The sequence below is a fragment of the Oxyura jamaicensis genome, chromosome 21 (assembly GCF_011077185.1).
Source record: "Oxyura jamaicensis isolate SHBP4307 breed ruddy duck chromosome 21, BPBGC_Ojam_1.0, whole genome shotgun sequence".
Taxonomy (NCBI): Eukaryota; Metazoa; Chordata; class Aves; order Anseriformes; family Anatidae; genus Oxyura; species Oxyura jamaicensis.
Window position 1 is genome coordinate 3,691,382 of NC_048913.1, and position 11,238 is coordinate 3,702,619.

The 11,238-nt window shown below is 60.2% G+C and overlaps 1 protein-coding gene across 1 annotated transcript; it reads right to left on the reverse strand.

Annotated features, from left to right (window-relative positions):
• On the reverse strand, positions 1-11,238 carry KLHL17 (kelch like family member 17). The gene is made up of 11 exons (XM_035344685.1): positions 10,567-11,238; positions 10,067-10,188; positions 9,394-9,615; positions 8,447-8,563; positions 7,663-7,876; positions 7,406-7,550; positions 7,041-7,208; positions 6,609-6,697; positions 5,483-5,556; positions 3,837-4,018; positions 1-3,274 (listed from the first exon to the last, which is right to left on the reverse strand). The coding sequence occupies exons 1-11, from the start codon at positions 10,775-10,777 to the stop codon at positions 3,046-3,048; spliced, it is 1,773 nt and encodes a 590-aa protein (XP_035200576.1). The 5' UTR covers positions 10,778-11,238; the 3' UTR covers positions 1-3,045.

Genomic DNA, 11,238 nt, shown 5'->3' on the forward strand with positions numbered 1-11,238 from the left:
TCCTGTATTCAAGAAAACATCTTTATTGTACACGTTGGCTCGTATTGCTTGTATCCCCTCCCCAGTCCCACGTAGTGCAAAAAATTCAGAGAAACAGAGTTCCACATAAATAAGTTGGATAACTTACAGAGAAATCAAAGTGACGACGGGTTGACATGGCTAGACAGGGTCTGCCCACCGGGATGGCCAAGCAAACCCCTGCCCCGTGTGGGCTCGGGGCTCGGCCCACCCTGGCCGTCCCCCCGCAATCCCCAGCGGGGTCGGTGGGCAAAGCACATCAACACAGCCAGCCCGGAGCCGCCCCTCAGCCGGGGGAAATTCACGTGGGAAACGGCACGAGGGGCGTTTCGGGCGAGACACCACTGAACTAAAACTGGCAGAGAAGCCACGGAGGGTCGGGACGGTTCTCCTCCCCGCTCGGACAGGGTACAACGCACAGACGGACACACACAGACGCACATCCCCGCCGAGGCAAGGGGCGTGCAGCACCAATTCCGGCCCCGGCATCGCCCCGGGGCAGATGCTGACACCTCGTGTCCACACAGTGTGGGTTGGGGTGCTCTGGACCCCCGCAAGCTGCTGGGGAACTGTTTCTCCCTTTCCTTCCTCTGTTTCCCGTTAGGGGAAAGCCGTGAGCACCTGCATAGTTAGGACGTCAGACACGAAGGGCTCCCTCCTCCACAATTTCTGGTGGTATTGCTCAGGACCCACCCGGAGGGTGACGGGAGTCACACTGCCCCTTTCCCTGACCCTCGGGAGGCAGGGCAGCATTGCACAGCTTTTCTAGCATAAATTGCTCAGGATCGCAGCTCTCCTTATCCCATTCCTTACACCGGCCTCAGCGTCCCAGCACCAGCCCCTTTCTGAGCGTACCGTGAGGCTTTCAGGCCGATCCTCCTGTACAGGGGACCCTAAAGCCCAGGGCACCTTGGATGTGCTGGCTGAAACGAGCCCAGCAGAAGACTAAAATCCTGATGTTGCTTACAGGAACGGGAAGAAAAGGCTCGAGACCTCTCTCACGCACACTCGCACACACACCAATGCGGATTTCGCCAGTTCTTCATTCCTGCACACAAAGCAGATGAACGCCACCGCTTTTGGCAGCCCTACCGCCGTGCTGACCAGGAGGCAACCTGCACGAGCCTCCCGGCCGCTCACAGGGTGTGAATCTCCAGGAAGGGGAGAGCTGCTGAGCTGGGCTGGCTTCGACAGAGTCTTGGGAAGTGGCAGGGGAACAAAAGGCGGGTTTCAAGTCTGTTCTGAGAAACAAAACGTCCTCCTCAGCCCGAGAAGCCCAGACTGTCCTGGGGGGGAGGCCAGGGGGAGAAGCAGTCTAGATTTTCAGGAGCAGCTGGTAATTTCAGGTGTCCAACTTTAGGCACTGTAAATGGGCTTGTAAAACATGCAGGCACCTGTCCAGGAGAAATCAGATCGCGGGACAAATCGCCTCAAGTTGGGGAGTCTCAAGCTCTCTTTCCACCCCAAAGAAAGCAGGAAATCCCACGCCACTTGCAAATCTAGGCCAAATACCATCACAAGTGAAACGTGAGTTCTGCAAATGGGGAACAAGGAGGAGCGGGGGCACACGGCTGAAGGCATTAAGTCTGAAGCAAACAAAGTCAGAGCACGTTCCAATGCCCCACGAACACCGCTGAGGTACCAGGGCTCGAGTCACTCCCCTACAACGCGCACACATCGAAATCGCATCCTAAGCAACCACCCAGGAGGTCCCATGGCACAGGCGGCTCTGGAAGGACAGGCTTGTGATTTACAGTGCTAATTTATTCAACCTTTAGTTAAAGTGGCTGCTTAATTGCCGGGGAGTTGCTAATTGCACATGGTCCCTTCCATGCTGCTTTCGCTGTACATATGGTATCTCACACATGCACACACACCCACGCGTCTTCCAGGACACAGTCATCATCTCATCGACAATTAAGGAAAGTAATTGCATCCCTTCTGCTGCCTTAAAAGCAGATGGGATGGGGAATACCGGGAGAGCGTAAAAATAAAAGGATACGAAGTCATTAAAATTAAAATACTGGCACTCAGGTTAAAAAAGGTGAAAAATGAACACCCAAAAAAGTAACACCAGGCAACCCTCCTCGTTCAGAAGGCTGGACTGCTCTCCTTCAAGAACCGAGAACCCTTCCCAGAACCCAGAACCTGCTTTGCAGAGAGGGGAGCAGCAGCCAGGCCGATCTGCTCCCACCAGGTGCACGTGCAGGGAGCAGGCAGCCACACGGCCACTTGAACCTGGGACAGCAAAACCTGGGCACGATGCGAACAAGTCCAATCCCCCCGTCTGGGGCCGCCCCAAAGGGACGGGCCGTTGGGAGCCTTGGGAGCGAGGTTGGGCCAGCTGAGCCGGGAAACACCGAGGGATGAGGATGCTGCATCCAGCTTTGTCTCCAAACTTCGCCTCCTCCAGGCCCTGTTCCTTCGCTGGGCTTCAGTCATTTATTTTAAGGCATCGATTAGACACCATTGAGAACCATGCGGTGGCCTCAGAGTCTTGAACAGTGCACGAAAGGCTTGGTAAAGAGTTTGGCTACAGTGACATTCAGAGGAGAGCTCGCACGCTCGGCCGTGTCCCTGGGAGGAGCGCCGCCCACCTCTGCCACCCCACGGGACTCCGGGGAGCCTCCACGGCTGGCTGTGCTCGCCCGTGCGGCACCGGCCGGATCGTCTGAATCCGAGAAGCAGCAATGGTTTCGAGATTCCCATCCCCGAAGGAAAATACACACCCTTCGGGAGGGCGGTGAGATGAGTCCGTGGACGGGGCAGACAGCACCCCCTCTCCTCGCCCCCTGGAAGGAGGGTGCTCCCCCGGGAAGCACATTTCTGACCGCCGCGCGGGTCCCATGCGTGCACCGAGAGCGGGGATGGCTCCGTGGTCCCTGGGGGTGCTGGGGTTGGAGGTGGCACCCGGTGCCTTCGCTCTCCTCCTATAACGACCGGCTGCCCCGCGGGGCGGGCCACGGCGGCCGGGTGCTCCGCCAGGCGCCCCTGTCCCCTTGAGGTAGGGCAGGTCCTGCTCCTTTGTCAAAGGCTCGTCGAAGACACCGAGAGGGTGGGCGAGGAAGGGGGTGGGAAGTTGAGCAGTTCCAGCACCGCCACCCCCACGCTGCTCCGGCGGGTGAACATGCAGGAGGCTGCCACCCACTTGTTGGTGCGCGGGTTGTACTTCTCGATGGAGTTCAGGCTGGAGCTCCCGTCGTTGCCACCCACGGCGTACAGCCAGCCGTCCATGGCCACCAGGTCGTGGGTGCTCCTGGAAGGACCGCGCAGAGACCACAGGGGTGTGAGGCTCCAGTGCAGCGCACGCGGGGTGCGGGGGAGCTCTGCCACCCCGCTAAAGGGGGTGCCCAGCCTCACAAATGCCCCATGAAAAGAAACTGTGTGTTCGTGGCAGAGCACAGTACAGGGCTTTGAGTCTTTCCCCTCACTCCGATATCCAATTCCCACAGCAGCAGTGTTATTTCTAAATAACAGGAGCCTAAAATTCTTGCACTTCCAAGCTTAAAATCCTCCCGCAGCCAAGCAACATCTACGTGGCCCCAGCCAGCTGCGCCACCTGAACCTGTACAGCCATGCGGAGAGCCGGGAATAAATCCCTCAGCAGACAACGCCCGCTGCAGAAGGCCCCTCCTGGCACACACACACCCCCCTAAATCCCCCACAGAGGACGTGCGGGTTGCCTTTGTGCAGCAAGCACGGAGCCAGCCAGCTGCAGGGCCGGCCGGCCCCTGGGGCACGCTCTGCGGCGCACCGCTCGCCGTGCCAAGTGCGGCAAAGCTCTCGGAGGGACGAGCTCCTGGCCCCGAGCTCCTTACCTGCGGATGTTCATGGGCGCCACGCTCTCCCACGTGTTGGTTTTGGGGTTGTAGCGCTCCACGGAGTTAAGGCAGCTGGTCCCGTCGTTGCCGCCGGCCACGTAGAGCATCCCCTCCAGCACGGCCACCCCTGCGCTGCTCCGGCGGCTCAGCATGTTGGCAATGGGCGTCCAGGTGTTGATCTGGGAGGGGGCAATGCTTGCTCATGAGCCGCGGGTACAAGTCCTCTTCCCCTCACCCCTGCTCTACCCACGCTGAGTTAACAGCCCTCCCCCCAGAAAACGCTGTTGGCAGGACCCCAGCTCTTTCCCCTTCATCCAAAGAGGTCAGGGCAACAGGCGAGCGAGGAGCAGCCCTCCCAGCATCGCTATGTGGAGCAGAGGCCACGAGCTGCTTGCACAGCGAGCTGGATCGCAGCACTGCCGGCTGCCATCTCCGGCCCGGCCCCACGGCTCTCCAGCTCGGCTGCAGGCGGATAGCAGCACGCTGCCCGCACGAGCTGCAGGCTAACTGTGAGCCTCCTCTCGTCCCTCGCAAAAAACAAAACAAAACAAAACAGTTTTGGAGGGGATCACAGAGATGTCGTGAGACGATGGAGGGTGGAGAGCTCTGCTGCATGGGTTTGGTTTGCTCCTGCTGAAGGAGAGAGGCAAATTATCGCTGTTCACAGCTCCCATGGGGAAGATTTTTCTGCCCTTCCCAGCTAAGCACCTGGGAGGACTGTGAATGCAGGGTTCTGGGACACTGCTGCGGCTCCAGAAGAGCTATCAAACAAACCCAAAGTTCGCAGATGAAACAATTCTCCAGCAGGAAGAGGTGCGAGGCCCCAGGAGAGACCTCTGCCGACAGGCTCGGGAAAGCACAGCCCCAGCTGGCAGGAGCCCTGCCACCCCCTGAGCAGAGCTCTGTGCCAGGCCACCAGGCATCTCGCAACCGAACCAGGCACGGGGATGGAGCTGTGGCTATTTCAAACCTCTACAAGGCACGGCTGTGGCTTTAGGGCTCACAGAAAACCTCCAGGAGCTTCTCTTTGATCTGTTTGCAGCTCTGCAGCCTGCTGTAACGGAGCTGTGAGCCCCCAGACCCTTGTCCCCAGCCTCCTGCAATCCCTGCTAAGTGCCCCGGGTGAGCACGCAGCAAAAACCTCGGGCTGGAAGCTGGGAGACGTGAACGAGAACTGCTCTTCCTAGACAAGCCGAGCTGGCCTACGGGCACCGAGGATATGGAGGGCTCTGGTGGTTAAAAACCTCAAAGAGAGATCTCAGAGGTGGGTGATGGCTCATTTGCTCTGGGCTGCCCCCACGGATGCTCTGCCCCTGCAGAACTGCTGGACAAGGGGTTGGTATGGCCCCATTTCAGGGCTGTCCATGGGGACGTGCCACCAAGGAGGCGGGCAGCTCCGTGCTGCCCACGTTCAGCTGAGCACCCCTCCAGCTCCCCTGTCCCTGCAATACTTTGCTAGGACGTGGTCCCATCTTCAACTACGGCAGCTGCCTGCTCCAAAACCATGCACAGCAGACCTCTCACCTTCTGCTACATCCTTCAGCAACTCGCGTGGCCCTTCTCTTCCTGCAGGGCCCCTTCAGGCACCCACCAGGAGGGGAGAAAGAAAAGAGGTTACCAGGCACGCTTTCTCTCGGATTTACCTGGGGCTCATACTTTTCTACCGTGGCTAAGTGGGACGAGCTGTCATATCCCCCAACAGCATAGAGGTTGCCTTCTGCAAAGACAGTCAGACACACGCAGGAATCAGCTGAAGCCCCCCAGTCCCCGCATAATCCCCCAGAAACGCCGCATGGGGTGTCCCCATGGGTGCCCCCCGCTCCCCAGGGGGCTGGCAGGGCTCCCCCCTGCCTTGCAGCATGGAGCCTTGTGAAATATTCATCGGGCAATTTCCCAGCCCCGCCGCAAGCTTCCCAAAGAGCTCGTCCGCCGGCTGCTTCCTGACCTCCGCGTGACGGGAGCTGCAAGCGCTCCCCGCCAGAGCCACGGGATATTTTTAGCAGCGGAGGCTGGAGCAGGGGAAAGCCAATAAAGGCCGTGGCCGGCGGCGTGCGAGCTGGTGATGGAGGGGAGGGAACCTCTGAGTCAGCACCGAGAGCTGGAAGCACAGAACGAGGCAGGGGAGAGGCGCCCGGGGACGCCTCGCAGCAGATGCTGGGGTGGCGGGGAGCAGAGCGCTGCCCTGGCATCCCCACGGGGGTCCAGCTCGGGGGGGGGGGGAGTGGAACTTGCATTAACCCCAGAGCTGCACTAAGTAATGAAGTGGCCGCTTCTCCCACTGCATCCTCCTTAAGGACAGAAGTCGCTCGGCGGAGTCATGAGACATCGTGGCATGGCACCCCCGGTAGACACAGGTTTGACCCCGCACTACTGCTTGGATCATCAGTAAGGGAACTGCCCCCTTGTCAAAAGGGAAAACTCGTAAGGCGTTCCCCTCCCTGCTAGGGATGGCTGATCGTCCGCAGCCAGCCCTCGTGCTCCAAGCTCGAAGTGAGCACAAAGGAGCTGAGGAACAAGTCGTGGGGGCACTGGGTCCCCTGGGGAGCTGCCGGAATGTGCCGGAACCCAACCACGAGGGAGGCTGAGGAGCAAGGCAAAGGCAGGGAGCAGGTCAGGACATAGCAGAGGGACGGCTGGGTTACCCGCACCCGCGGCCAGGGAACCTGCGGAAGGGGAGGCAGCGACTGGAACAGAAGAAGATGAAAAGGAACCACCCAGGAACGCAAGAGACGGTCTGCACAGAAGCCGGGTCCTCGTGCCATCACCCACCTAGCGTTGCCACCCGGACGTAGCGTCTCCTGGTGCTCATGGCAGCGATGGATGTCCAGGTGCCTGTCAGAGGGTCGTACCGCTCTGCGCTGCAGCAGGCAGGGACACAGGAACACAAGGTGTGACGCTGGCAAAGCCCAGGTCAAAGCCCTTTGACACAGCCTCGCGGGCAGCTCCCAAGAAGGCTTGGGAAAAAGGGAGGGGAAAAACGGAGGGGAGAGCTAACAAAGGTCACGGGCTGTGGTGGCAGAGGGCTACAGGATGCTATTTCCCTGGGCCAAAGACACTGGGAGGCACAGCTGGATTGCAAGAAATCTATGCCAGGGCCAGGCTTTCTGTCGGGAGCAGACAGTGGGGGCTCCCCAGGCACCCAGCGCCACGGACAGTGCATGCAAGAGCAACGGAGGAGGCCGCAGCAGGGCGATCCCCTACCTGTTGAGGCACGAGGCCCCGTCGTACCCCCCAGCTGCATAGAGAAGCCCGTGAAGCGCCGCTACGCCCAGGCAGCTCCTCCTGGTGCCCATGGACACCTCGGGCTGCCAGGAATTGGTGACGGGATCGTAGGACTCCACCGTGGCCAGATCAGAGGTCCCGTCGTAGCTGTAGGGGGATAAAAAGAACAGAGAGCGTGTGAGAGGCTGGGAAGCCTGGGTGTGTGCTGGAGAAACCCAGGGCCTGGATCCCCGTCACCACCCCAGCTTCCTCCAAGGCTGAGAGCACCAAAGCACCTGCTGAGAGCACAGACAGCTCTGTGCAGAGGTGGTGACAGCCCCTCCTTGTCCCCCTGCCCTCCTTACCCGCCCACGGCGTAGAGCTTGTTCCCGATGGCAGCCACGCCGACCCTGGCCCTGCGCGTCGACATGGAGGCCACCATGTGCCACCGGTCCGTCCGCGTGTCGTAGGCCTCGCAGTCCCCGTGGATGGCGAACAGGCTCCCCCCACCTGCGCACGGGACGGCAAAGCAGAGCACACAACAGTCCCGAGGCCCTGGGAAGTGGGTTTTCAAGGATATCCGCGCGTGGAAGGGGCAATCCCCTCCCCGGCGGCGCCTTACCCACGGCAAACAGCACGGTGCTGGCCCCCTCGCAGCGCCGTGGCCTCGTCCTGCTGTTGCTGAGGACCCCTCGCTGCTCCGGCATGAGGTGGTACTTGAGGGCCTCGATCAGCAGGTCCTTGCACTCCGAGTGGTGCCGCACCAGCAGCTCCGTGTCCACGTTGCTCATCAGGAAGTCCCGGCTCAGCAAGGGCAGCCGCACGCACTTCATGAGCTGAAGGGAGAGGGGTCACGTCCCATCAGCGGGGTGGGAAGGATTTGGCCACTGTAGCCCCCCCGTGGTGGTTTTACACCCCCCCATGCCACCCCTCCAAACCCTGGCACACCAACAAGGCTGCCTCTGCGTGGAGGTGGCATCCTGCTCACTTGGCAGAACAGGCAGCTGGTGACAAAGCCACCAATTCTGCCTTAATGCCCCTGCAGGGCCAGGAGCCCTCAGCCCAGCGGGACACGTCCCTCATCCTCATCCTATGAGCAATGATCCTCGCCGTGGGGCTGCTGAGCCCTCCCGCACCCAGCGTGCCCACGGCAGGAGGCTCCAAGGTGCAGGTACAAAGACATGAGTTGGAAGAAGTCTCTGATCACGTTTGTCTGAGATTCCTGTTTGAGAATGCATGGGAAAGCTCTGGAAGTCTGCAGGCAGGGCTGATCCCCCTCTGCTGCCCACACCCTGCCCGGTGCCAGGGCCACCCTGCCCTCTGGCCACCCCGCAGCTTCCTACAGCTGCGTTCCCACCCCGACAGACGCTGGGAGCTGGCGGGTTGAACCCAGCAGGCTCCCTCACCCTGGGGACATGCTGCCTTCTGCTGTCCACATCGTGCTTGACCCAGCTGAGCACGGCCCGGTACACCTCCTCCTCCGACGGCACGTTGAGGCTGTCACTGGAAATGAGGTCCAGCACCTGCAGAGAGGGATGGAGAAGGCAAGTGTCAGCTGGCACAGCGTGGGAGCGAGGGATTTATTCCCACAGGCAGCTGAGTGGCCAGCAGAACAGCACCGGCAGAGGCAGAGAGCAGCCCCCTGCAGATGCTGGTGGCCGAGGAGTGCACAGCCGCTGCATGAAGGATCCGCAGGGCAGCTGGGACCCCGCTAGCAGGCAGGTGCAGCTCCCCCTCCTTGCAGCACGGGTGCGGAGCCAGCTCTGCCCTCGGCCACCCTCCTTGGCTCGTTCCCCCCCCCTTCTGTGTCTGAAGCTGCTGCAGTGCCTGACACTTCCAATAAGCATCAGTGAGCTCAGGCAGATGACTCTGCCCGCACGCGTCCCTTCAATATTTCATGGGATGGAGCCAGGTGCCCTGGCTGTTCCCAGCAGGCTCGCTTCGCCTGCCAAAGGATGACAGAGCTGGAGCAGGTGGCAAAATGCTCCCTCCCCTCTGCCCCGAGGACGGACAGAGGGAGACGTGTCCCTTTGTGCTCCCAGGCAGAGGGCAGTGCACCCAGAGCTCACGTGGCGAGCACCAGCACCAGCAATTATCCTCCCTGCTAGCCTCCCGTCCCTGTTTCACAGGGGATTAAGCTCGCTCTGACAGCACTCCTCCACGTATTGTTTCGCCATCAAACAGAAAAGACCAAAGCACAGATTCTGGCTACAAAGCACAGATTCTGGCTACATTTCCCTGCCAAACCCTGTCCCCTCTGTGCGGGTCCCTCAGGCTCCTGACTGTGCCTTCCAGGATAAATCAAGCAAAGCCTCGCCAGGCCCACACCTTCACGTCTCCAGCAGGACCTCACCTGTTTGAGGGGCAGCAACATGAACTCCTCGGTCTTGGACACCTCCACGAAGTGCTGGAGGACGTACTTGTGGGCAGACTTGAGGAGGTCGCTGCAGGAGTGCGTGTCGGCAAAGCCCCGGATCCCCAGGCAGTTGGATGGGTCGAGCTGGCTCAGGAGGAACTTGCAGCAAGCATCCCGCACACCATTGAGCTGAAGCAGGCTGGCGGCGGGAAGAAGTGTCTGGCAGTGGAAAAGAATGGGGAAAAAGGGAGCTTCCAGGGCAAGGAAACACCATTTTCACCCTTGTCCCACTGCAGGTCAATGGCAGAACAGCTTAAGTGAGCGGCTTCATGCACACAAGCTCATAGAGGACAGAGTATTATTTGTTTCCAACAGGACTGAGTTTAAGAAGAGCCAGGAAGGATGCCTACGATACTCCAGAGTGCTCGGAAGTGGCAGGAGAATGACAGATGCTTGGGGCTAGAGCTGCCCTTGCCACTGTGCTTTAGGGAGGCAGTTGCAAAAACTCCACCTCTGGGCTCAGGAAGGCAGAGGAACTCCCTGACCACTGCTAAATGTGGGTGGCATCACAGAACAACAGCTGAAAGTCCCGAGCAGAGGGCAAGAAAATCCCCAGGAGCTACGCCTCATACAAGCTTTGTGGAGAGGAAGGATTTGGGGGGGCTCCTACCTGCACGTTGCCCTCGCCCACCACGATCTCAGCCGTGTAAGCGTACTGCACCAGCTGCTCCAGGGCCTGCGGGTCGATGTCGTGCAGCGTGACGTGGGTCTGGCGGCTCTCACTCATCTCATCTGGGGCAACACACGAACAAAGTCCCTCAGCGGGACTCTTCCCCGCAGGGAGACTTGGCTGTATACGGAACCAGCCACGTCCACAGCCCGGCATCACAGCCAAGGAAGGTCTCCTGCCCACTTCTCAGCGGGGAGAAGCAGCCGGGAATGGGGTCTACGTCTGCAGGACAGGCATCAAGATACCTGGGAAGGGGATTACGGGCAAACTGCTGCACAGAGGGGAGCCAAATGAGGCACGCACTTGCTCACCAAGATGATACACAGGCATCATCCTTCCACAAGGCAGGAGCAGGGCAGAAAGGGAAGGGGACTGCAGGAAACAGAGGGTTTGAGGAGCCGGGGATACCACGCCGCGGAGAAGAGAGGAAGACTACTTGCTTGTGAACATGGCGTGGAAGTACGGGCTGCAGGACGCCAGCACCACCTTGTGGGCCTTGATCTCCTTGGTGCCCACGTGGAGCACGATGTCGCAGAGCAGCCCGCGCTGCCGCATGCGGTTCATGCAGACGAAGGCGTCGTGGTAGTGCCGCTTGGAGTTGTGCGAGATGCTGTGGCCGTCGCGGTTGAGGAGCTGCACGCCGCCTTCCATGGCTGCGGGTGGCGGGCGGTGGGATCCCCCTTCTCGGTGTCACTGATGGGGGGAGAAACAAAGCATTACCCAGAACAGCTCTAGACCCCGACAGTTCCCGTGGGTCCCTCCTCAAAGACCCCAAGCAAGAGCAGCTCCTGCCAGGGAAACAGCACCCTGCTCCTAAGGAATGGGGAGGGGACGGTCCCTGGAGGGACACGAGAGATGCAAGGTGATGCCGAGGGTCTTCGCTGCTCTCACACCCGCTGCTTCCCTGCTGTGCTCATCTCCGGATCGATATCCTCCTCCCCGCGCCCAGAAGGGCACTGCTCTACGAGGTATGTGATCCCTGCTGGTTTTCCGTGAAGCTACACCACCTCCAAATCAGCCCGACCGTGTGCATCTCCGTCACGTCCCCAGCCCTGATCTCAGAAGTCCCACCAGGGCACGCCAGCCTCGCGTTGATCAAGCACTTTTTAAAT